Below are 26,904 nucleotides of genomic sequence, written 5' to 3' on the forward strand. Positions count from 1 at the left end.
TTGTGTAACATGTAGTTATGTGTGACATGTAGTTATGTGTGACATGTAGTTATGTGTGACATGTAGTTATGTGTGACATGTAATTATGTGTAACATGTAGTTATTGTGTGACATGTAGTTATGTGTGACATGTAGTTATGTGTGACATGTAGTTATTGTGTGACATGTAGTTATGTGTGACATGTAGTTATGTGTGACATGTAGTTATTGTGTAACATGTAGTTATTGTGTGACATGTAGTTATGTGTGACATGTAGTTATGTGTGACATGTAGTTATGTGTGACATGTAGTTATGTGTGACATGTAGTTATTGTGTGACATGTAGTTATGTGTAACATGTAGTTATGTGTGACATGTAGTTATTGTGTGACATGTAGTTATGTGTGACATGTAGTTATGTGTGACATGTAGTTATGTGTGACATGTAGTTATTGTGTGACATGTAGTTATGTGTGACATGTAGTTATTGTGTGACATGTAGTTATGTGTGACATGTAGTTATGTGTAACATGTAGTTATGTGTGACATGTAGTTATGTGTGACATGTAGTTATTGTGTGACATGTAGTTATGTGTGACATGTAGTTATTGTGTAACATGTAGTTATGTGTAACATGTAGTTATTGTGTGACATGTAGTTATGTGTGACATGTAGTTATGTGTGACATGTAGTTATGTGTGACATGTAGTTATGTGTGACATGTAGTTATTGTGTGACATGTAGTTATTGTGTGACATGTAGTTATTGTGTGACATGTAGTTATGTGTGACATGTAGTTATTGTGTGACATGTAGTTATGTGTGACATGTAGTTATGTGTGACATGTAGTTATTGTGTGACATGTAGTTATGTGTGACATGTAGTTATGTGTAACATGTAGTTATGTGTGACATGTAGTTATTGTGTAACATGTAGTTATGTGTAACATGTAGTTATTGTGTGACATGTAGTTATGTGTGACATGTAGTTATTGTGTAACATGTAGTTATGTGTGACATGTAGCTATGTGTGACATGTAGTTATGTGTGACATGTAGTTATGTGTAACATGTAGTTATGTGTGACATGTAGTTATTGTGTGACATGTAGTTATGTGTGACATGTAGTTATTGTGTGACATGTAGTTATGTGTGACATGTAGTTATTGTGTGACATGTAGTTATTGTGTAACATGTAGTTATGTGTAACATGTAGTTATGTGTGACATGTAGTTATGTGTAACATGTAGTTATGTGTGACATGAAGTTATGTGTAACATGTAGTTATGTGTGACATGTAGTTATGTGTGACATGTAGTTATTGTGTGACATGTAGTTATTGTGTGACATGTAGTTATGTGTGACATGTAGTTATGTGTGACATGTAGTTATGTGTGACATGTAGTTATTGTGTAACATGTAGTTATGTGTGACATGTAGTTATGTGTGACATGTAGTTATTGTGTGACATGTAGTTATGTGTGACATGTAGTTATTGTGTAACATGTAGTTATGTGTAACATGTAGTTATTGTGTGACATGTAGTTATGTGTGACATGTAGTTATGTGTGACATGTAGTTATGTGTGACATGTAGTTATTGTGTGACATGTAGTTATTGTGTGACATGTAGTTATTGTGTGACATGTAGTTATGTGTGACATGTAGTTATTGTGTGACATGTAGTTATGTGTGACATGTAGTTATGTGTAACATGTAGTTATTGTGTGACATGTAGTTATTGTGTGACATGTAGTTATTGTGTGACATGTAGTTATGTGTGACATGTAGTTATGTGTGACATGTAGTTATTGTGTGACATGTAGTTATGTGTGACATGTAGTTATGTGTAACATGTAGTTATGTGTGACATGTAGTTATTGTGTAACATGTAGTTATGTGTAACATGTAGTTATTGTGTGACATGTAGTTATGTGTGACATGTAGTTATTGTGTAACATGTAGTTATGTGTGACATGTAGTTATGTGTGACATGTAGTTATTGTGTGACATGTAGTTATTGTGTGACATGTAGTTATGTGTAACATGTAGTTATGTGTGACATGTAGTTATTGTCGTGAGATCAGCGCAAGTAAAAACCCTCGTCGCCTCCGCGCGCGCTTCCCGTTTATTTAGAATATATATATATATATATATATATATATATATATATATATATATATATATGTATTGTCAGCATTCATATGATGAACATTGACATCTTATCATGTTGTTTTTAGCTGATTTGGAGGTTTAAAATCTGACTCCACTGAAACTCTGAATCATAGACTTTTATTCAGGCTCTGCCACTTGATGGACCAGATATTCTTCTTCTGTGATTCTAGACATCCGGAAGATTGGAAGCTTACAACACACATACAAACTAAATCATCAAAGTAGTTAACAAATATTTTAGTGAAATATTATTTTACTTTTATTTGCTCCGTGAATAGTTCCAGTGACAAAATCTTTAACTAAGTCTGGCTCTTTCTGCCCTGCCCTCCTGCACCATAATATCAGTGTTGAAACAATCAAACAAACACTCTGTGTTTTAGAAAACAATAACTCTATCTTTGGATGTTTTCTGTTCATTATGTGACATTTCTTGTGGAGAAGTTGGCCCCTGCTTGTCTATGTCATCGCTTTGCCACAAATGTTCTTAAACTTGTAACCATGTAATCATACTGTACTCGCCTCTCCACAGACCTGACCTGTTTCCTGCTCATCTCCAGACCAGAATAGTTATGCCTTTCAGTGTAATTTGGAGTTCAGGTTTTTAACACTGATTTTCGTGTGTTGCACTTACTGTTTTGTTGTGACGATGGCCCAGGAGACGTACAGGACAGTGAGCAGGGCGATGAGCAGGGTGACAAGGAGTAACCGCTGCATAAGCCTCCGAGCCATGACTCTCTGCCTACTGCGCCTGTGTGGCACTGACACCCGCACAGAGGGCAAAGGGTGGAGCTGAGGTGAGGGAGGTGAGGGGAGGAGCATGTGCAAGCGGGGAGGATCAGGTGCAAGAGGGGAGGATCAGGTGCAAGAGGGGCGGAGCATGTGCAAGAGGGGAGGATCAGGTGCAAGAGGGGAGGATCAGGTGCAAGAGGGGAGGATCAGGTGCAAGAGGGGAGGATCAGGTGCAAGCGGGGAGGATCAGGTGCAAGAGGGGAGGATCAGGTGCAAGAGGGGAGGATCAGGTGCAAGAGGGGAGGATCAGGTGCAAGAGGGGAGGATCAGGTGCAAGCGGGGAGGATCAGGTGCAAGAGGGGAGGATCAGGTGCAAGAGGGGAGGAGCATGTGCAAGAGGGGAGGAGCATGTGCAAGAGGGGAGGAGCAGGAGCAGGAGTGTTGTAACAGAATAATGTCATGTCGTTCTATGCTGTTCTTGTGTGCAGATAATGCGATGATCGGGTTACGGTGCCTTCTGTGTCGTGTCAGTCGTGCCTCAGGTCATGGCTCTGAAGGACATACATTATCATTACATATCATACCTTATCTTTGCATCCCTCATGGTTGTTCTGTCTCTTTCAGGGCTGATTCGATCAGTACGAGGAGCGGGGGGCGTGAATGTGGAGCAGGAGGGCGTGCACGGGGAGCAGGGGGCGTGCACGAGGGGCTGGGGGGCGGGAGGCGTGCACGAGGAGTGCAGCGGACCGTGCGGACTGTGCGGACTGTGAGGACTGTGAGGACTGTGAGGACTGTGAGGACTGTGCGGACTGTGAGGACTGTAAGGACTGTGCGGACTGTGAGGACTGAGCGGACTGAGCGGACTGAGCGGACTGTGAGGACTGTGCGGACTGTGCGGACTGTGAGGACTGTGAGGACTGAGCGGACTGAGCGGACCGTGCGGACCGTGCGGACCGAGCGGACCGAGCGGACCGAGCGGACTGAGCGGACTGAGCGGACTGTGAGGACTGTGCGGACTGTGAGGACTGTGAGGACTGAGCGGACTGAGCGGACCGTGCGGACCGTGCGGACCGAGCGGACCGAGCGGACCGAGCGGACCGAGCGGACTGTGAGGACTGTGCGGACTGTGCGGACTGTGAGGACTGTGCGGACTGTGAGGACTGTGCGGACTGTGCGGACTGTGAGGACTGAGCGGACTGAGCGGACTGTGCGGACTGAGCGGACTGAGCGGACTGAGCGGACTGTGAGGACTGTGCGGACTGTGCGGACTGTGAGGAATGTGAGGACTGAGCGGACTGAGCGGACCGTGCGGACCGTGCGGACCGAGCGGACCGAGCGGACCGAGCGGACCGAGCGGACCGAGCGGACTGAGCGGACTGAGCGGACTGTGAGGACTGTGCGGACTGTGCGGACTGTGAGGACTGTGAGGACTGAGCGGACTGAGCGGACCGTGCGGACCGAGCGGACCGAGCGGACCGAGCGGACCGTGCGGACCGAGCGGACCGAGCGGACTGAGCGGACTGTGAGGACTGTGAGGACTGAGCGGACTGAGCGGACTGAGCGGACTGTGAGGACTGTGAGGACTGAGCGGACTGAGCGGACTGAGCGGACCGTGCGGACTGTGCGGACTGAGCGGATTGAGCGGACTGAGCGGACTGTGAGGACTGTGCGGACTGTGCGGACTGTGAGGACTGTGAGGACTGAGCGGACTGAGCGGACCGTGCGGACCGTGCGGACCGAGCGGACCGAGCGGACTGAGCGGACTGAGCGGACTGTGAGGACTGTGCGGACTGTGAGGACTGTGAGGACTGAGCGGACTGAGCGGACCGTGCGGACCGTGCGGACCGAGCGGACCGAGCGGACCGAGCGGACCGAGCGGACTGTGAGGACTGTGCGGACTGTGCGGACTGTGAGGACTGTGCGGACTGTGAGGACTGTAAGGACTGTGCGGACTGTGAGGACTGAGCGGACTGAGCGGACTGTGCGGACTGAGCGGACTGAGCGGACTGTGAGGACTGTGCGGACTGTGCGGACTGTGAGGAATGTGAGGACTGAGCGGAATGTGAGGACTGAGCGGACTGAGCGGACCGTGCGGACCGTGCGGACCGAGCGGACCGAGCGGACCGAGCGGACCGAGCGGACCGAGCGGACCGAGCGGACTGAGCGGACTGTGAGGACTGTGCGGACTGTGCGGACTGTGAGGACTGTGAGGACTGAGCGGACAGAGCGGACCGTGCGGACCGTGCGGACTGAGCGGACTGAGCGGACTGTGCGGACTGAGCGGACTGAGCGGACTGAGCGGACTGTGCGGACTGTGCGGACCGTGAGGACCGTGAGGACTGAGCGGACTGAGCGGACCGTGCGGACCGTGCGGACCGAGCGGACCGAGCGGACCGAGCGGACCGTGCGGACCGAGCGGACTGAGCGGACCGAGCGGACTGAGCGGACTGTGAGGACTGTGAGGACTGAGCGGACTGAGCGGACTGAGCGGACTGTGAGGACTGTGAGGACTGAGCGGACTGAGCGGACCGTGCGGACTGTGCGGAGACTCGGTGGACTCTGCGGACTCGGTGGTCAGTACCGCTGGACGTGGTCATCTTCACCATGCTGGACGTGCTCGGTGGCTAAAACAGAACTGTAAACTAGAGTAACAAACAGTCTTCACGACACTAAAATCAGGAGTTTTTACACGCGCAAAGAAAATAACGGACGCGCCTGTTTCGAAGCTCGTCAAAGCGATCGTCTTTATCACTCGACTAAAACGTGTTTGTGATTTTAGCGGCGGAAACGAAGAGGAGTTTTGTGCCATCGAGTGTGTGATTGTTCTCAGACGTGGCGGCGGAGGAGACGGGGCGGGGTCTGCGCTTCCCTCTCTTTCTCAAACCCACTTGATGCTTTTATCGGATTATTGCGGTTGTTTGGGAGTGAGTTTCCTGTTTTCGTGCATCATAATCGTGGTTTGTTTCAGTTTACGCGGCGCAGAGGTCTGAGCCACTTCACTCGGAGCCGGAGACGTTTCCGACCTGTCAGAATGTCGCCGCTCCTGCCGCTCTTTCTCCTGCTCCTGACAGGTACGTGGCCACTTATATATGTATACTTAAGTTATGAAACCGTGCAGTTATACCGTGTTTATATTTGTTTTCTTCACAATAGTCTTTTCAAAGTGTCCCGTCCCTGTCAGAGCTGCAGGGAAATGGAAAAGATGGTGATTTGGCCTCTGAATGCTGCAATAATCAATATTACCGTATTTTTCGAACTATAAGTCGCACCCTTTTTCATAGTTTTGGCTGAAGTGCGACTTATACTTATATTTATACTTATATACTTATACTTCGGAGCGATGTATATAGTTATATGTGATATTGTTTGTTATTTTCACACTTGCAACCACATTTCATCCTCCAGTGCGACTTATATATGCTTTTTCTTCTCTTTTATGCATTTTTTGGCTGGTGCGACTTGTACTCCGGAAAATACGGTATTGCAATATTTAACATACTGTGTGACGTTATATTGGAACAAAAAATGTACATTAATTTACCAAGCGGACTCTGTCAAAACACGCTTATGTGACAAAATCAAGAACAAATTCAAATGGAGGTTGATTTAAAACGTTTTTAATCAGAAAATAATACATTAAATCTGCCTTATATTTAGATTATGTCTATAAATAAACATTTTCACTTCCCCTTTCAGACAGAGAACCTTGGTGTTACTGTATACTGTGTTTAATTTGTAACAATTTTGATTATTCCATCAGCCGATATTGCAATATTTATACTTTGGGGATATTTTATGTTGCAATATTCCACGTAGTGTTTTGAACTGAGATGGAGCAGCTCAAATGTCTTTGGTTAATCTTGTGAATAATGTGAAAATACCAACAGAATGATACAGGAAAGAGTCTGAGAGAGGGACTTATGTCATTATTATATCATTATTATAAAACTCTAGTTGTAGCGTCCAGTGGAATTGAGAAGGCCAGAACTGATGGTTACGTGTATTTTAATGCTTCCTTTTCCACGCCGTTCAACCAACGTAAGATAAAAAACGATTACATTTTGTCTGTATAACAGCCATATCACAAGCTCATTACATTAGTACAACATTTTACAACATATTTGTCACTTAAACATTTCAAATCGTTCATGAATAGAGTCATTCCAACCGCACACCTTGTTCCCCCGGCGACTGTAGCGAGATCCTTGAGTTTCAACGTGTTTTGCCCATGTTTTCACCATTTATCATAGTTCACTTTTACTTTGTGTCTTTTCCTTAGCGTCAAGTAGACTCCCGGTCACACAGGAAGTTACCAAAATAAAAGCCAAACCTTACAGTACAACGTAAATGTGTCAAGTTGACCTTTACACCCGTTGAGCTCGAGGGAGAGGCGACCTGGGCTGGACCTGGGACTAGATTTAAAAGTGCACACAACATTCATATATTATTAGCTTCAACGGCCTCACAAAGTTGACTTCAAATCATTCTTTTTGGGGGACAAGCGAACGATAAATGTCTCGGAAATTCTTCGAGACTTCAAAAAGGAGCAAAAACAGGAAGAAGCACAGAAGAGTAAAGGTTCAAACACTCACCCCTGGGGTACAGCTCACAGCAATGGGAAGGTAAACCTGTTACTGTACTCTTAACGACCTCTTCTTGTGACCTTCAGGGCCGGTGGTGTGCCACGAGAACTGTTCACACATGGCGATCATCAACCACTTGGGCCTGACCTCCCAGAAGGACCTGTTTACTCTGGGCCGGCCGGTGAAGAACATCACGTCTGTTTTGATCGTTCAAATAGATTTCAGACTTGAGGCCATTCTCGACGTGGTGAGGCCTGAGGAGTGGAGCGTTTACCTCGTCGTGTTTGGTCATGACGTGACGGATTAGACTAAACGATCTGTCATATGGACCTCTGACTCACCAGTGTTTGTCTGAGTGATATGATTTGCTCTTGTTCCTGATGCAGTGACGCTCATGACTCACGTCTCATAGTTTACTTCAGATAAAATATATATTTATATTTGTAGTTTTCTGCTCGTTTAATGTAGATATTCCATTCCATGTTATTCTTTCAGTGCAATGCCTTCACTGCTCCCAGTGGCATTGAGGGATGGGTCAAATGCAGAGGACGCATTTCCCTATGGGGACAATAACGTGTACCTTACACACTTTATACATTCTCTGTACGCTTAAATGTGCTTAAATGCACAGATGTGATAATAATATAGTTTGGCACGTTCTGACCCAAAGTTTGTGTTTTTCAGCGCGAGATCGAGCAGACGTTCATCTCCTACAACTCAATTGACATTGTGAGTTTTTTTAGTTTTTTTTCAAAACAGATACAAATATTCTCATTGCGTGTTTCATAAATCCACATGTACTTCTGCTGTTCTCCTGCCAGGCCTGGACAAACGATCACATTTCCTGGAAAAAGAAAGACTTCTGTCAAGTCGAGAGGATCACAATCCCGTCTGAGCTCCTGTGGAAGCCCGACTTCCGGATCCTCGAAGTGTGAGTGTGTGCACACGCCCTACAGCCTCTAGAGGGCACCACAGGGCCGTGCACACGCCCTACAGCCTCTAGAGGGCACCACAGGGCCGTGCACACGTCCTACAGCCTCTAGGGGGCACCACAGGGCCGTGCACACGCCCTACAGCCTCTAGGGGGCACCACAGGGCCGTGCACACACCCTACAGCCTCTAGGGGGCACCACAGGGCCGTGCACACGCCCTACAGCCTCTAGGGGGCACCACAGGGCCGTGCCCACGCCTTACAGTCTCTAGGGGGCACCACAGGGCCGTGCACACGCCCTACAGCCTCTAGGGGGCACCACAGGGCCGTGCACACGCCCTACAGCCTCTAGAGGGCACCACAGGGCCGTGCATACGCCCTACAGCCTCTAGGGGGCACCACAGGGCCGTGCACACGCCCTACAGCCTCTAGGGGGCACCACAGGGCCGTGCACACACCCTACAGCCTCTAGGGGGCACCACAGGGCCGTGCACACGCCCTACAGCCTCTAGGGGGCACCACAGGGCCGTGCCCACGCCTTACAGTCTCTAGGGGGCACCACAGGGCCGTGCACACGCCCTACAGCCTCTAGGGGGCACCACAGGGCCGTGCACACACCCTACAGCCTCTAGGGGGCACCACAGGGCCGTGCCCACGCCTTACAGTCTCTAGGGGGCACCACAGGGCCGTGCACACACCCTACAGCCTCTAGGGGGCACCATAGGGCCGTGCCCACGCCCTACAGTCTCTAGGGGGTACCACAGGGCCGTGCCCACGCCCTACAGTCTCTAGGGGGCACCACAGGGCCGTGCTCACGCCCTACAGCCTCTAGGGGGCACCACAGGGCCGTGCTCACGCCCTACAGCCTCTAGGTGGCACCACGGGGCCATGCCCACGCCCTACAGTCTCTAGGGGGCACCACAGGGCTGTGCCCACGCCCTACAGCCTCTGGAGGGCACCACAGGGCCGTGCTCACGCCCCAAAAGTCTCTAGGGGGCACCACAGGGCCGTGCCCACGCCGCCCTACAGCCTCAAGAGGGCACCACAGGGCCGTGCTCACGCCCTACAGTCTCTAGGGGGCACCACAGGGCCGTGCCCACGCCGCCCTACAGTCTCTAGGGGGCACCACAGGGCCGTGCCCACGCCCTACAGCCTCTGGAGGGCACCACAGGGCCGTGCTCACGCCCTACAGTCTCTAGGGGGCACCACAGGGCCGTGCCCACGCCCTACAGCCTCTAGGGGGCACCACAGGGCCGTCCTCCCGCCCTACAGCCTCTAGGGGGCACCACGGGGCCGTGCCCACGCCCTACAGTCTCTAGGGGGCACCACAGGGCCGTGCCCACGCCCTACAGCCTCAAGAGGGCACCACAGGGCCGTGCTCACGACCTACAGTCTCTAGGGGGCACCCCAGGGCCGTGCCCACGCCGCCCTACAGTCTCTAGGGGGCACCACAGGGCCGTGGCCACGCCCTACAGCCTCTGGAGGGCACCACAGGGCCGTGCTCACGCCCTACAGTCTCTAGGGGGCACCACAGGGCCGTGCCCACGCCCTACAGCCTCTAGGGGGCACCACAGGGCCGTGCCCACACCCTACAGCCTCTAGGGGGCACCACAGGGCCGTGCCCACACCCTACAGCCTCTAGGGCAACAGTGCTCAAACTTTTTTCCCTGAAGGGGCTAATTTTGTGTTGCATTTAAAAAGTTTATTTGCTAAAAGCTGATGATTAAATGGTCTTTTATTGACATGTCTGAGGAGGATAGACTTTTCAGCACCAAATGTAATCAGACAGTTTCTCCAAATTATTCTCAGATTAGACCCCCTGGATGGCCCGGTTTGGCCCGCAGGCTCCACTTTGGGCACCCCTGCTCCAGGGGGCACCACAGTGCTCTAACGCCCTCTTGTGGCGTGGCTTGTAAACTGCTTCAGAAAATCACAGACTTTTAACTTCATCACAAGAGCACGGTCAGGCCCTGCCCCTTTAAGACCATGTGAGCAGGTGAAAAAGTAGTGCATACATTTCCAACAATGCACGTAGTGTCCAGTGCTGGTCACTAGGGGTCCACCATGCACTGTGAGGTTTTGTAGTTCATTTTCAAAGTGAATGAAGCATAAGTCTTAGAGAGTGTTTGTGGACAGGGTGGACAAGGACAAGACGCCCTCCAGTCCGTACCTCGTGGTCCGGAATAACGGGGATGTGACCATGAAGAATGACCAGGTGGTCATGAGCACCTGCAAGATGAACGTCTTCAAGTTCCCCTTCGACACCCAAAGTTGCAACCTGTCCATCAAGTCCTTCATCCACTCAAGTAAGACGTGAACCACAAATGACCCACACTCGATGATGATGAAACGATACTGACCTCGAAGAGTGGGTCACGAAACGAAAACATTCTCAACACGTAGATGTTAGAGAGAGATTTAGACTTCGACAGTTGGAAAATTATGTAGCGACCTATAATACATATAAAGATGACCTATAATACATTTAAAGATGACCTATAATACATATAAAGATGACCTATAATACATATAAAGATGACCTATAATACATTTAAAGATGACCTATAATACATATAAAGATGACCTATAAAACATTTAAAGATGACCTATAATACATATAAAGATGACCTATAATACATATAAAGATGACCTATAATACATTTAAAGATGACCTATAATACATATAAAGATGACCTATAATACATTTAAAGATGACCTATAATACATTTAAAGATGACCTATAATATTATAGGTCATCTTTAAATGCGGTGAGGGAGACAGGGAGAACCAAAAACCCCCAATGTTCAAAGAGAGATTTTCTGTTATCTGGCCGTGGAATGTCCATCTCCATTCCCCTACAACCCCCCGATTGGCCGTTGGTTCTCCGATGAAGAAGCATCGGGCAAATGTCAAAGGGAATGTCCTTACCGAGTCAGCGAGCGGCACAGAGTGGCATGATTTGGGTAAACCTCTGAACCTGGACTGGTCGCTTTATCCTATTTGGGCTGAGGGGCAGGTGCTAGTGGGTGTTACACTATCCCTAGGCTACTAACTCTCAGCACATCATCCTGAGAGGGAGTGGTAAACCATGCAAGAGCTCTTGACTCCTAGTGCAAGAATTTGGGCGTAGAAACAAGATTCTAAGACACCGAGGTAGCTTACGTAGTATCGAGGTACAAAATTAGATCAAAGTGGATGTCTATGGTGAGAAAAAACGAAAGTGGTTAACAAGGTTCCTGACATACGTTTCACCCAAGCGAAGGGGCAATTTCTAGGTTGGACCGCTTCTGTTCGAAACAGGTGACAGAATATTCTACTCTATGGTTTGCATGCAGGGGAGATTAACATACGAGGCTAGTGGTAGGGACTTTGCGGGCTTAGGACCAGCTGTAAGTCGGGGATTTGGCTAAAATTTTCCAAGCTCCAGTAGGTGGCGCCTGTGTTAGGTGTCGTTGGGGCAGAACAACTCGTGCTGCTGTGTCATGCTTGTCATAGTGGAGGATCGCCTCTCGGAGGGAAGTGTTCACGAGTCAACGGCCCCCCAACTATTTTAGCCCGTGTCTCTGTGACCTGGTCTCGCACCGCCACGAAGGTTGGGCACGCGCTGCCTGCTGTCACAGGTTTTTAACCGCAAACGCCGCCGGTACTGTCATGTATTGCTATCACGATACGCAATAACGTCTGGGGTCTGTAAGTGTCACATGCCATCAGGAGGAGGCGTTGTGACCACATGCTTCTGTCAACATACATCTGGGGATGTTTTTAGAGACACTAACACGTAATTCTTTGATGATTAGGTTTTAGTGGTTAGGGTTAGTAGACTTTACAATCCGTGCAAAACAGTTGTTAGTACAGTCCTTAACGGGCGTGTGTTTGTCGGAGTTGTGTTCTAGTTGGAACTATCGGCATCCCTGACATGTCCCATGGGGTTTTGGTGCGCTTTGATTTGGTTGTGATGAACCCACTTCAGAGTAGGTTCTCTGCGTCCTTTGGTGATCTTCACGTGGTACACCACCGGAGATCGTTTGTTGACAATCTCGTAGGGTCCCGACCAACGTGGGAGGAGCTTTCGGGTTAGCTTGGTTAGCCAGTCTCTTGTCTGTCCGATCGGGTGCGCTAAGATGTAATACCATACCTTGTCGTTCAGGGCTTTCTGATCGTAGTAAGCCTTGCAATCCTTTGCACTTTTCTCAAGCTTCTTCTGAGCGAAAGAGAAGGTCGCTTTCAGGTGCTCCTGTAAATCCAACATGTATTGGTGGTTGGTGTAAGCGGTTGCGATGCTAACCTCTCCCGGTTTGTACAACAGGTGTAGGGGGAGGGTCATCTGTCGGTCAGTCAAGAGTTTGTATGTGGCGTTGACCCCCCGGAGGCCAGCTGTTGGCGCGTCGTGTGCGTGCGTCAGCATAACCCCCCGGAGGCTCTGAGGTACCACAAATGCGGGTGCAGTGAGGATTTCAGAGGCAAACACCAGCAGTCCATGACGCAAGGTGAAGTTCTCTCTTGTGCGCCACAGCGCAGTGAGAGATGCGTCGGCAGCAAGTGCATCAGGAGGGATGGCACTTGGCGCAGGGTCAGGAAGGAAACCGATGATGCGGCTTATGGCCCCATCGGCTGCTTGTAGAGACACAAGGTCAGAGGAAGCGAAGGTCGGAGACACTTCGAGAAGGGCGCGATCGGGCTGGGGCCGTCCGGTGACAGCACGGGGCCGTGTGATCGCGGCCACCGAAAGGGTGGGCTGGGTGGGCATCAACTCACTGTCCAGTGAGTCAGCCTGTAAGTTACAGGGAGCCCCTTCAAGGGCCCCTTGTTTTGCCAGGGAGTCGGCTAGGTCGTTGAGGTCTTTGTCTGGCGGCACGTCGACCTTGGGAGGGGTCACGATGGCACAGCACTGAACTGACGGAGTTGATTGGGGCGTGGGCAGAGGTCGACGGACTTGTGCCCAGATTTTGAGTCGTTTAAAATCAACCAGTGGCTCGAAGCGACTGAGCAGCTCTTGACCTAAAAGAAGGGGAATAGAATTCAAAGGTGAAACGTAAACAGGATGCATCAGTTTCATGGGGCCGATCGTTATCTGGATCAGGGCCACCTCGTCAAGGGTGGTGTTGACCTGAGAGTAAGGTCGGATTTCCAAGCAGCAGGGCTGTGACTTCAGTTCTCGTTGAGAGTGCTGGGCCACTTTTTGTAAGGTTCTGAAAAGATTGCGAGAGATCAAGCTGATGTCGGCGGCTGTATCAAGGAGTGCGTCATGCACGAAGTTGTCCTCCAAGAGGACTGAAAGATAAAGCTTGCGTGCGGCTCCCTTTTCGGAAAGGTTACCAAGAAACTGGGTAAAGGGGGGCTCGCATTGGATGATCGACGGGTCGTTATCCTGTGGGCTGGAGATAGAACTTACCTGGACCACAAAGACGTCGTTGGCCTCCGGTGGCATTTGATCGTCGCTGTCAAGTTCCTGGTCTTCAGGGGGTTGGTCCCCAGTGACAGGTGTTTCCGACAGAGGGTCCAGGTCCACAGGGCTCCGATAGAAGTCTTCTAACTCGTCTTCCGATTGGCTGAGCGCTGAGTTATCACTCGTCTCAGGTCCGAGGGAGGTTACGGCGAGGACCTCCGCTTTACTTTTCTGGTTCCATTTCATGTCTTGGATCATTTTCAGCACCTTACTCAGCTGTTCTTTACTGAGGTTCGAAGCGTCGAGACTCAGTTTAGAGGAAGACTTACCTGCGGAGTCTCCTTGGGTTTCTTCCTTCGTTGAGCCGTTAGGCCGGGAGTCCCTTTTGAACGGTCTGGCATCCCTTCGGTTGTTATACCTACCTGAGGCGTTCTCCCTGTCCCTAAACGGTCTTTGCGGTCCTCGGGTGTCTCCCGAGCGATGGTTTTCCAAGGTGCCCTCTAGCTCGAGAGGTCTTTCGACGCTCAGGACGGAAGAGTGGCCTTGGGTTCTGATTGTTGTTCCTGCCTGTTTGGTGTAGCTCCTTACCGCTAAATCTCGCAGCTGGCGGCTGCTTTGAGTTATTGGGCAGGCTGCCACGCCCAGGTGGTAGCTGGTTGCGGGGTGGAGGTTCTGTAGGAACAAAGATTTGAAATGTTTGTCCTCCTCCATCCCTGCTTCGTTTTGTGCTCCAAAATACGCTTTCCTCAATCGGTCGTAGTAGGCTTGAGGAGCCTCGTGTCTGTCTTGCTTGCACATCAGGGCAGCAGGCAACCCTATTGAGGTGCCTGTATCTGAGTACTCTTTGAGGAGAGCATGACACAAGAGCTCATAGTCCTTCAGGATGTAAGGAGGTTGGCGTTCCATGAAGCTGCTAACGTCTCGGCTGGACGTTAGTTTGATCAAGAAGATCTTGTCTTTGATTGACGGATCCGACAGGCGTCCAGCATAGAAGTCGATGTCTCTCAGGTACGCGCTGGTGTCGTTAGCGACGCCTGGCTTGGGCTCAAACCGAGAGATATGCCTGGCTATTTTGTCGAAGTCATGGTCGGTCGGGCCTCGATGGCGTCTATCGGGGTCTCTGCCCTCGCGATAGTCTTCACGAGTGTCCCTGAAGTCGTCGGGGTACCTGCGAGTGTCCCCACGGTCGTCTCGTCGCGCGTCCTGTAGTTCGGCGTAATGTCTGCGGGGGCTGTCACGTCTGTCGCGTCGCCTGTCCCGTAGGTCATAGTCCGAATAACGTCGGGCTGAGCTGGTAGAGTCGGGTCCGGGGTGGTACCGGAACTTGTCTCGGTCACGGCCATCCCCCAGTCGTCTACCGTCAGTGTAGGTCCGGCTTGGGCTCATCCCCCCGTAGGTTCGTCCATGCGTGTCAGAGTCGAAGGTTCGATCGTCTCTGGGCCGGTCATTGTCAGCGTAAGGGGTGGGGCTCTTACGTCTGTCGCGTCGCCTGTCCCGTAGGTCATGGTCCGAATAACGTCGGGCGGAGCTGGTAGAGTCGGGTCCGGGGTGGTACCGGGACTTGTCTCGGTCACGGCCGTCCCCCAGTAGTCTACCGTCAGTGTAGGTCCGGCTTGGGCTCCTCCCCCCGTAGGTTCGTCCATGCGTGTCAGAGTCGGAGGTTCGATCGTCTCTGGGTCGGTCATTGTCAGCGTACGGGGTGGGGCTCTTACGTCTGTCGTAGTCGTGGCCCCGTGGTGGCCAGCTACGGTCTGTCCAGTCTCCCCTTTCTTCCTCGAAGTATAGCCTCTGTGGATCCAGGCGGGCCACGGGGGTTGGACGGGGTTGGACTGGGTTGAGTCCCCCTCCCGTGGTCCTCCCGATTGTCTGTACTCGGTCGGTCGTAGGACGGTTTCGCACGGCTTCGCCTGTCAGTCAGGTCTTTTATCTGGAGTCTAAGGTCATGCAGCTCAGTCTCTGCCTTTTCAGTCGCCTGAATGGATCGGTGGAGCGCGTGCTTAGCATCTTCCAGATCAGCTTCCAGGGCCTTTGGCGCCTGTTGGAGGTCAATCCACAGCGCAAGGTCCTCGTGAAGGACCCTGTTGGACAGGAGCCTGTTCCTTCCCAGGACGCCAGGGGCTACTTCACTGGTATAGTCTACCATGGACTCGTGTAGGTTGTCTACAGGCCAGTGAATGACATCACTATCAGAGTCCGCCATGTTTACTTTGGGCAGGGTCGGGACGAGAAGGTCCCAAGTCGCCAGGTCTGAGTTGCCTAGATCAATTCAGTCAAGTGGGACAGATATGTCGGGACGCCGATAGTTTCTGAATTAAAATCGCTCGCTTAAGAGAATTTAAAAGAAACGTTTTAGAGTGTTCATGTTAAGTTGTTGTGGCTAGGCTAACCTTTGTGCGTGTAGCTTGCTACTTCGTGCGTGAGCGGGGCATGCAGTCGTGCGGGTGTTGATGTTTGGATGAAACAACAGTTAACAAGGCATGTTAAATGGCATTGCAGTTAGACATCAACCATGGACGCATGCAGTGTCAACAATTCACTAGGTTACACGGCAAGGCTTAGCGGGGTCAGGGCCATGCAGTTACGTAACAAGAGGTCTGGTCGGGGCGACACTCGCTGTTCTTGACCAGCATTCAGTAGACAAACAGGTAAACAACAAGCTGTTATTCTGATAGCGTGCAGCATTCACAGTGAAGTGTTACTTAGCGCCGGGGTACACCTGCGGAGATTAGTTGAAAATCATGCAGTGTATAGAAAGGAAAATTTTTGTTTAATCAAAGCGTTAAACAGCAGCGTCAGCTGTGCAGAACGAGCGTTAAACAAGGTGTTGTTCTGGGGCGTGCGCACACTTGCAGCAGAACAGGTACAAAGCGGTTAGTTAAAACAGGCCATGCACTTCTAAAAGAAAAATATTGATTAACGCGTTAAAACAGCGTCGGCTGTGCAGAACGAGCGTTAAACAAGGTGTGAGCTTAGGAGCATGCAAGCACTTGCAAACAGATACACAGCGGTTAATTAAAACAGGCCATGCATTTCGAAAGAAAAAATATTGATTAACGCGTTAAAACAGCGTCAGCTGTGCAGAACGAGCGTTAACCAAGGTGTTGTTCTGGGGCGTGTACACACTTGCAGCAGAACAGGTACAAAGCGGTTAGTTAAAACAGGCCATGCACTTCTAAAAGAAAAATATTGATTAAAGCGTTAAAACAACAGTGGGGAAACTGTGCAAAAGCATTTAAACAATCTGTGTTAGCAGCGAGGAGCATGCAGTGTGAAAGTAAACACTAATCTTGTTAGTGTCTAGGTGAGACTTGATTGTCACCCCCCGGTGTGTGTTGACAGGGGAACAGGGTCAGCCTAAGGGTAAAGTGTAGTACAATTTACCCCCCACCAGATGGAGACAAAGCTCCGCTAAGCGTGTGCTTCAATTTAATGACCACTAGGTGGAGACAAAGCTCCGCTAAGAGTGTGATTCAATTTAATGACCACTAGATGGAGACAGAGCTCCGCAAAGAGTGTGATTCAATTTAATGACCACTAGGTGGAGACAGAGCTCCGCAAAGGGTGTGATTCAATTTAATGACCACTAGGTGGAGACAAAGCTCCTGGGCTGGACAGTTATCCATCCATCCATCCATTTTCTACCGCTTGTTCCCTTTCGGGGTCGCGGGTGATTGGAGCCTATCCCAGTGACTTCGGGCCTTAGGCGGGGTACACCCTGGACAGTGGCCAACTTGGACAGTTTTCCTCCGGAGGAATTCCAGCTGAGCGCAGGGCGCCTGGGACCGCCTCTAGGGGGGGTCAGAGTTAGCGTCGAGTCGTCACTCAGCACGCTCTACACGGCTTTGTTAGCATTTAGCTCATGTGTTAGCGTTAGCATCCACGCTCGGCCGCGTGGTTTGTAAAGACAAAATGGCGGTTAGCACAACAACATGGCATTTAGCATACTAGCTCGGCTCGTGTTTGTGCTAGCTCAGGGCCGTAGCCTATGTACTAGCTTCTGCTCGTGTCATTTGGTAGCGAGCCAAAAATATTCACGAGCGTGGCAGTTGTTCGGGGACGGGAAATTCGCCGTACTGCCCCTGCCGTCTTGGGGTGGATGTGCTTATGCGGCGTTACAGCCCTAATAAGCTTCCCCAGGTTCGATAATTATCTTGTGCACGTGTTCGTGAAGTAACTAGGCGGTTTGTGTACAGTAACAGCAGCGTACGGTTTATCCAAGCATCGTTACAGCGCAGGCAAGTTCACAAAGCAGTCTCATATTCCAGCATCGACACAGCAGCATACAGTTTGAGTTCAAACGTCCACAAAAGTTTATATGAGTACTAATCTGATTCATAGACTATGAAAAGTTTTAATCGCCTCACACGGGGCACCAAATATGTAGGGTCTCAAACTACATGTATTCAGTTTATGATTAAAGAAGATTTCTTAGCAGAAACGAGACAAGACGGGGCACCAGGGTTAAACCCAAAGAGCTAAGATACGGTCCTTAATCACGCTCGTTAAAAAGGTCTGAAGGGTGTTTCACGATTCAGGGACTTACACATAGTCTAATCAAACAAACAATAGTCAATAACTCTTTCGTGTAGTTTATTTATCAAAGGGGTAATCAAAACACTGGAGCAGAAATGCGCACAGGTAAATCACAGGTGACGTTATATCAGATTTAACAGCAGATTTCATGCAGATAATGTTAAACCAGGGTTTTGCCTTTGATAACCAAACGTGTCTATGCTAATCTATATCAAAAAGAGGGAAAGTGAGAAGCTAAAGGGAGGAGGAACAGCTGAGCTCTACCCAAATCATGCCACAAAACGGACCGCACGCTTAACTCGGCTTACGGTTCTGTAGAGACTCGGTCCGACTGGTCCTTGTCCGCGGACGAGGTCCGTGACGAGGTCCGTCGCGTGGAGCGGTGTGGCGGCGAAGGTTCGTGAAGCGGGCGGCGGCCGTGGAGCTGGCGGCGGCCTTGGAGCGGTGTGCAGCTCCGGAGCGGGGGGTGCTGCGCCGGGGAGCGGGGTGCTGCGCCGGGGAGCGAGGGGTCGCGTGGAGCGGTGTGCTGCGACCTCCTTGAAGCGGCGGCGATATCCGAGAGTTCCTTAGCGGTAGAACGCTTTAGCGGCGTGTTAGCTCCTCACGCGGCCTTTACTCAGATGAGGACGTAGCGCTGATCCACGTAAACGGCGTAGATTACTTCAAAAAGAAAAGAAACGAAGTAGCAAAGAAAGTCTCTGTCCGATTGAGCGCTTAAGCGTAGTTCCAGGTAGTTCCAGGTAGTTCCAGGTGGTTTCAGGTGGTTTCAGAGTCCAGGGCTGGCATGGCCTTGTCGACCACGTGACGGACGGATTTTGTTGAGACAAAGGAAAAGTGTCCGTGGAGATAGCTTCCAGGAGAGAAGACAAAGGGGATGAGAATAAGAGAAGAACAAAAAGAGCGTTTCTAGCCTGGAGCGTCCTTTTGATACCTGGCCCGCAGGGCATGCTGGGAGCGAAAGGGGCGGGCGCTACTGCGAAAACTTCCTGTTTAACATTTTCCTGACCGAGAAAATAAAACTGGAGTAACGTAAATAATAATGGCAAAAACATTGAACCCTGTTTTAACATTTACACGTTAAACACTTTTGGCAGTTTGTGCACATTATTTCTTGAGGTAGACACATTTTACATCTTCTTTCACCTGTGATGGGCGCTCGAAAATCAAGCATTGGGAATATAAAACCTTAAACAGTGGGAAAATACGTAACACAAGGTGAAACATGCGGTGTAGGGAGTTGATTCGGACAAACATTCATGGCATAATCACATAAAACAGTTTTCATCGGGGCGTCTTCCTGTAAGACTGTGGGGAGAAGAAGATCTGTTATCAAAAAGTCACAGCGGCTCCCCTGCGGTGAGGGAGACAGGGAGAACGAAAAACCCCCAATGTTCAAAGCGAGATTTTCTGTTATCTGGCCGTGGAATGTCCATCTCCATTCCCCTACAAGTACATATAAAGATGACCTATAAAACATTTAAAGATGACCTATAATACATATAAAGATGACCTATAATACATTTAAAGATGACCTATAAAACAAATAAAGATGACCTATAATACATTTAAAGATGACCTATAATACATATAAAGATGACCGTTAATACGTTTGAGTTTATTAACCGCACTATACTTCCTCCTTGTCATTAATCCAGCTGAAGTTGTTTTTAAGTCATCTTTATTCTGTATACGTTATCCACTGCCACGCCCACTCAGCCCGTGACACATAATGACCCGCGGGCGTCGAAGGTTCGATCTTTACGGAAGCACAAAAGCACCAAAGGTTCTTCCACCGTTTCCTTTGTGTTTTTACGAGAACTTTGCTTGTTTTTCAGTCGACGAGATCGAAATAGAAAACATCGGTTCCGATGAGACTGTCCGGGACAGTATCGAGGAGGCCATGCACACGCAGTACGAGTGGCTGTTCCAGGAAATCAAGATCACCCATACCTGGAGTAAAGCCATGGAGAAAAATCAAAGCATGATCGTGTACACCGTGAGTAACGTGGTCGCGTACACCGTGAATAACGTGGTTGCGTACACCGTGAGTAACGTGGTCGCGTACACCATGAGTAATGTGGTCGCGTACACCGTGAGTAACGTGGTCGCGTACACCGTGAGTAGCGTGGTCGCGTACACCGTGAGTAACGTGGTCGCGTACACCGTGAGTAACGTGGTCGCGTACACCGTGAGTAACGTGGTCGCGTACACCGTGAGTTACGTGGTCGCGTACACCGTGAATAACGTGGTCGCGTACACCGTGAGTAACGTGGTCGCGTACACCGTGAGTAACGTGGTCGCGTACACCGTGAGTAACGTGGTCGCCTACACCGTGAGTAACGTGGTCGCGTACACCGTGAGTTACGTGGTCGCGTACACCGTGAGTAACGTGGTCGCGTACACCGTGAGTAACGTGGTCGCGTACACCGTGAGTAACGTGGTCGCGTACACCGTGAGTTACGTGGTCGCGTACACCGTGAATAACGTGGTCGCGTACACCGTGAGTAACGTGGTCGCGTACACCGTGAGTAACGTGGTCGCGTACACCGTGAGTAACGTGGTCGCCTACACCGTGAGTAACGTGGTCGCGTACACCGTGAGTTACGTGGTCGCGTACACCGTGAGTAACGTGGTCGCGTACACCGTGAATAACGTGGTCGCGTACACCGTGAGTAACGTGGTCGCGTACACCGTGAGTAACGTGGTCGCGTACACCGTGAGTAACGTGGTCGCGTACACCGTGAGTAACGTGGTCGCGTACACGTGAGTAACGTGGTCGCGTACACCGTGAGTAACGTGGTCGCGTACACCGTGAATAACGTGGTCGCGTACACCGTGAGTAACGTGGTCGCGTACACCGTGAGTAACGTGGTCGCGTACACCGTGAATAACGTGGTCGCGTGCACCGTGAATAACGTGGTCGCGTACACCGTGAATAACGTGGTCGCGTGCACCGTGAATAACGTGGTCGCGTACACCGTGAATAACGTGGTCGCGTGCACCGTGAATAACGTGGTCGCGTACACCGTGAGTAACGTGGTCGCGTACACCGTGAGTAACGTGGTCGCGTACACCGTGAATAACGTGGTCGCGTACACCGTGAGTAACGTGGTCGCGTACACCGTGAATAACGTGGTCGCGTACACCGTGAGTAACATGGTCGCATACACCGTGAATAACGTGGTCGCGTACACCGTGAGTAACATGGTCGCGTACACCGTGAGTTACGTGGTCGCGTACACCGTGAATAACGTGGTCGCGTACACCGTGAGTTACGTGGTCGCGTACAGCGTGAGTAACGTGGTCGCGTACACCGTGAGTAACATGGTCGCGTACACCGTGAGTAACGTGGTCGCGTACACCGTGAATAACGTGGTCGTTGTTAGTTCGTTGTGCTCGACGTCGCCGGCGTGGATGGTCCTGAGTGACACCAGATAGATTCTCCAAACGGCGTGAGAAACTTCCCCGGTGCTCGTGGTTTTGTCCCGGCTTTTCACACAAAAAAAAGGACACAGGGGGCAAAACGTGATTATTTACAGGGCAACGGTAATGGTCGGATTGTATTTTGACTGTTGTTTCCATCAGAAACAGCGTCAGAAACAAATACACGTCGGAAACTCGTAAGCGTCTCTGGGTACAGTCCAGTGCGCACGCGGCGGAGGACCGGTCGTCGCCCTCTAGTGGGCCACTTGTAGACTGCAGGGCGGTCACGTTGAGTGCGCCGGTTAAAGACTCGCTCCAGCGTAAAATATTGGTAAATCGTGCTCGATATTGTCACAACACACATCACAGCCGGACGTTAAGCCGACCGAGAGTTTAGGACGCTGAATGCTAAACGTAGCGTTCAATAGAACTCACGCCGACGCCGTAGCATTTGAGTTCGGTCGTTCCGGGTCGTGTCTTATCGCAATTTACGGTTTAAGACGGTCGCGACGATCGAACACCAGGATCACGTTGAGCTTTTTCAAGTCCTGAATGACGAGCCGGACAGCCGCGGTCGCAGTGAAAGGGGAGCATCACTTCCTGTTTTGAACGCAGCAGCTAGCGTAGCGGGCTAGCTCCGTCCACTTCTACGTGCAGTGCTTACAAATGCGTCTGTGTTTCCGTGGTTTCAGTTGAGCATGAGGCGGCGCTCCATCCTCTACGTGGTCAACTTCATCCTGCCGGTGCTCTTCTTCCTGGTCCTGGACTTTGCGTCGTTCCTGATGTCGGCCTTGAACAGCGACAAACTGGGCTTCAAGATCACCATCCTCCTCGCCGTGACGGTGCTGCAGCTGCTCCTGAACGAGATCCTGCCCTCCTCCTCGGACCGCATTCCCCTCATCGGTAAACTAAACCAGTACTAAACCAGGACTGAACGAGATCCTACCCTCTTCCTCGGACCACATTCCCCTGATCGGTAAACTTAAAACTCTCGCGTTCACCTCCAGAACAAACTTTAGTGGGTTAAAAGCACATTTAGTCTTCTGCGGGTGCTGGTCCGATCCCTCTGCGTCCTGGTCCAATCCCTCTGCTCCCTGGTCCGATCCCTCTGCTCCCTGGTCCGATCCCTCTGCTTCCTGGTCCGATCCCTCTGCTTCCTGGTCCGATCCCTCTGCTTCCTAGTCCGATCTCTGCTTCCTGGTCTGATCCCTCTGCTTCCTGGTCCACAGCGATCTTCTGCATCGGAGTGTTCTGGCTCATGAAGCTGAGCCTTCTGGAGACCATCGTCATCATGTACCTGCTGAGACAGGACGAAAAACGCCTGAAAACAGGAGAGAAGACCGGAGTGGAAAATGGTAAAGGTTTCTCCGGGAATGAGCTCGTAAACAGGATTCATAAACATTCCGTACAATTTTGTTACGCCCAAAACAATTGTGATGTAATGAAGGACGACTCCAGAGGGAAAAGTGTGATCACATGAGTCACGATGTTCATTAACTCTAATGTTTCTGCCCCTCGTCTTTAATTCTGTCTTTGTGTCTGTCATTTTCTTTAGTGCTGTGCTGCGTTTCTGCTCAACATCTGGCCAAGGAGGTGACTAACCAGGACTAAACCAGGACTAAATCAGGACTAAACCAGGACTAAACCAGGACTAAACCAGGACTAAACCAGGACTAAACCAGGACTAAATCAGGTCTAAATCAGGTCCAAACCAGGACTAAATCAGGACTAAACCAGGACCAAACCAGGTCTAAACCAGGTCTGAACCAGGACTAAACCAGGACTAAACCAGGACTAAACCAGGACTAAATCAGGTCTAAATCAGGTCCAAACCAGGACTAAATCAGGACTAAACCAGGACCAAACCACGTCTAAACCAGGACTAAAGCAGGTCTAAACCAGGACTAAAGCAGGTCTAAACCAAGACTAAAGCAGGTCTGAACCAGGTCTAAACCAGTACTAAAGCAGGTCTAAACCAGGACTAAAGCAGGGATTGTAGATTTGTAAAAATACCAAGTAATTGCCGGTAATGCATCATTATCTGATCTACAAACACAAATGATAATTTTGCAGAATGAACCTATTAAACTTGTTCATTTCCTCTTTTTGTCGACGACCGCCTCAAACCCAGTAAATGCACTTGTGTCGTCTCTAAGTGGCCACTGAGCATTTTCAATCATTTATATCTTGAGCTAATGCGTACTATTCCCAGAGCGCAATACTGGGCCCGTCCACATGAGACGAAAACTGGAATATGTCTTCTTTCAGAACAAACAGACCAAAATCAATAACTTCAGAAAGTGGTTCCACTCCAAAGACGTTGCGCTTCTCGGCAGCAGAGCAGAACGTCCATCACTACTACAAATATATCTATGGAAATATGGAGTCCGGATCTTTTTTGAATGGATTCCATGGTATTATAGAAAGTCCAGGGCGGTAAAGCTAACTGGAGGCACTGCTCTGTCTGAGGCTCTGTTACTCAAACGCCCGACTATAGAGAACTGACTTTGTTTGAACTACAACAGATGAGCTGATTATTGCCCTTATATAAGTCCCTCCCACGTAACACAACTGTCACAAGCTAGCATTATCATTCGTAGCGTTCAATGCTAATCCTATGGATCACTTGGAAGATCGTTAGCCAGTCCCTGCTATTTTTTCCTATAGTCATTAGCATTAGCCTGAAAAACTTTAAAAACCAAGCTAAACCAGGGCTAAATCAGGGCTAAACCAGGGCTAAACCAGGACTAAACCAGGACAAAACCAGGACTAATCCAGGTCTAAACCAGAATAAAACCAGGACTAATCCATGTCTAAACCAGGATTAAAACAGGACAAAACCAGGACTAATCCAGGTCTAAACCAGGATAAAACCAGGACTAAACCAGGTCTAAACCAGGATAAAACCAGGCCTAAACCAGGGCTAAACCAGCACTAAACCAGGGAGTCTAGTGACACTAAACATGCTCTTTTACACGTTACTAACCAGTGAGTGGACCAGATACAACTGTCACTGTGGTGAGATGTTACTGCGAGGTATCAACAGTGAAGGAGCCCTAGAACAGATCCCTGCAGGTGCCCTAGAACAGATCCCTGAGGAGACCCCACGGCACATTCTCACTGGTGATTGTCTCGTCCTCCAGGCCAGCACGCCGGTGGACAGGGGCTCAGATGTGGACAGGCTGGCGCAGGAGCTGTCCGAGTCCGTAGGGGGCGGTAGCGAGCAGGAGACCGGATACTGGGCGAGCCGCATCGACCGCATCAACAGAGTGTTCTTGCTGGTCTACAGCGTCCTCACCGCTCTGTTCCTGATCACCATCTTCTTAATCTGGCTCCACTGACATGCCCCGCCTCTTGCGTCGCCATGGAAACCAGAGCTGCAACTGACGGTTATTTTAGCTGTCGACTAGAGAGTGATTTTTAATTAATTTCTTTCTCGATTAATGGTCTCGTGAATATGTTTTCCTATTTTACGTTGAGATTTAGTTTCAATGAAAATATGTTTAAATAAAGTAAATTTAGAAAATAGAATGTATTATTGATGAAGATGTATTAATTATAAAAAACCTTAAGTTTAGAGTCTGTAAAGTCCAGTAAAACATTACAGTCGTCAAAATTGTTATTATTTTAATGAAGTATAACAACGATCTCCCACCGCTTGGTTCCAACTGTACATTTTTCCCTTAGGCTTTCAAAAAATAAATAAAATAAACAAAATAAATAAAATAAATATGAATGATATGAATAATAATTAATTAATATAAATAATAATAATTCATAATAATGAAAAAAATTTATAATAATACATCACCATCATCATAATAATCAGAATTATAACAATAATAACACAATTTTAAAAGCTTGCTCAGGGCTCGTCAGTCACATGGTAACTAAAGACGCCATGAGCAACACTTACAATATGGTTTTGAAGCGTTTCAAAGGTATTAAAACATATAACTGAATTTTAAGTTTACATTTCTGGACTGTAAACGACTGCGTTATAGTCTGTTACCCCGGCGCTGGTTTGCCTCTGCCGCGCTTTTAAACTCTTAGTATTTGAATGATCCAAAGATGAATGAGTTTACTTCAGGAACTGCGGCGTGTTTGGAAGTGGACGAGACTCGAGCGTGGCAGTTATTCTCACGTGTGGCAGTTATTCTCACGTGTGGCAGTTATTCTCACGCGTGGCAGTTATTCTCACGTGTGGCAGTTATTCTCACGCGTGGCAGTTATTCTCACGTGTGGCAGTTATTCTCACGTGTGGCAGTTATTCTCACGCGTGGCAGTTATTCTCACGTGTGGCAGGTATTCTCACGCGTGGCGGTTATTCTCACGCGTGGCGGTTATTCTCACGCGTGGCGGTTTTTCTCACGTGTGGCAGTTATTCTCACGTGTGTCAGTTATTCTCAAGTGTGTCAGTTATTCTCACGCGTGGCAGTTATTTTCAAGTGTGTCAGGTATTCTCACGCGTGGCAGTTATTCTCACGCGTGGCAGTTATTCTCAAGTGTGTCAGGTATTCTCAAGTGTGTCAGGTATTCTCACGTGTGGCAGTTATTCTCAAGTGTGTCAGGTATTCTCACGCGTGGCAGTTATTCTCACGCGTGGCAGTTATTCTCAAGTGTGTCAGGTATTCTCAAGTGTGTCAGGTATTCTCACGTGTGGCAGTTATTCTCACGTGTGGCAGTTATTCTCAAGTGTGTCAGGTATTCTCACGTGTGGCAGTTATTCTCACGCGTGGCAGTTATTCTCAAGTGTGTCAGGTATTCTCACGCGTGGCAGTTATTCTCACGCGTGGCAGTTATTCTCAAGTGTGTCAGGTATTCTCAAGTGTGTCAGGTATTCTCACGTGTGTCAGGTATTCTCAAGCGTGGCGGTTTTTCTCACGTGTGGCGGTTTTTCTCACGTGTGGCAGTTATTCTCACGTGTGTCAGTTATTCTCAAGTGTGTCAGTTATTCTCACGCGTGGCAGTTATTCTCAAGTGTGTCAGGTATTCTCACGCGTGGCAGGTATTCTCACGCGTGGCAGTTATTCTCAAGTGTGTCAGGTATTCTCACGCATGGCAGTTATTCTCACGCGTGGCAGTTATTCTCAGGCGTGGCAGTTATTCTCACGTGTGGCAGCTCGAGTGGAGATGTCGTTGCTCCGCCCGGCGTGATCTGTCGATC

The 26,904-nt window shown here is 49.4% G+C and overlaps 2 protein-coding genes across 2 annotated transcripts in view; one reads left to right on the forward strand and one right to left on the reverse strand.

Moving 5' to 3' along the window:
* The window catches only part of LOC140368736 (alpha-N-acetylgalactosaminide alpha-2,6-sialyltransferase 2-like), an 11,706-nt gene extending 8,823 nt beyond the window's left edge, over positions 1–2,883 (reverse strand). The window contains exon 1 of the mRNA XM_072455790.1: positions 2,784–2,883. Coding sequence (XP_072311891.1) covers positions 2,784–2,881 — 98 coding nt within the window. The 5' untranslated portion in view covers positions 2,882–2,883. The remainder of the gene's footprint in view (positions 1–2,783) is intronic.
* Positions 2,884–5,743: 2,860 nt separating this feature from the next.
* Positions 5,744–25,298, forward strand: LOC140369378 (5-hydroxytryptamine receptor 3A-like). Its single transcript, XM_072456706.1, has 10 exons — positions 5,744–5,952; positions 7,551–7,711; positions 8,149–8,193; positions 8,286–8,395; positions 10,532–10,701; positions 20,150–20,310; positions 22,430–22,640; positions 22,967–23,092; positions 23,293–23,330; positions 24,881–25,298. Exons 1-10 carry the CDS (start codon positions 5,913–5,915, stop codon positions 25,076–25,078), a joined length of 1,260 nt encoding a protein of 419 aa, XP_072312807.1. The 5' UTR covers positions 5,744–5,912; the 3' UTR covers positions 25,079–25,298.
* The last annotated feature ends 1,606 nt before the right edge of the window (positions 25,299–26,904 follow it).

The sequence above is a fragment of the Eucyclogobius newberryi genome, unplaced genomic scaffold (genome assembly GCF_026437365.1).
Source record: "Eucyclogobius newberryi isolate DKJ021-1_F unplaced genomic scaffold, fEucNew1.0.hap1 SCAF_20, whole genome shotgun sequence".
NCBI classification, from domain to species: domain Eukaryota; kingdom Metazoa; phylum Chordata; class Actinopteri; order Gobiiformes; family Gobiidae; genus Eucyclogobius; species Eucyclogobius newberryi.

Coding starts and splice junctions, on each gene's coding strand:
- LOC140369378 (XM_072456706.1), top strand. CDS start 5,913: ATGTCGCCGCTCCTGCCGCTCTTTCTCCTGCTCCTGACAG. Junction 8,194..8,285: donor CCTACAACTCAATTGACATT/GTGAGTTTTTTT, acceptor TTCTCCTGCCAG/GCCTGGACAAACGATCACAT. Junction 22,641..22,966: donor GGACCGCATTCCCCTCATCG/GTAAACTAAACC, acceptor CCTGGTCCACAG/CGATCTTCTGCATCGGAGTG.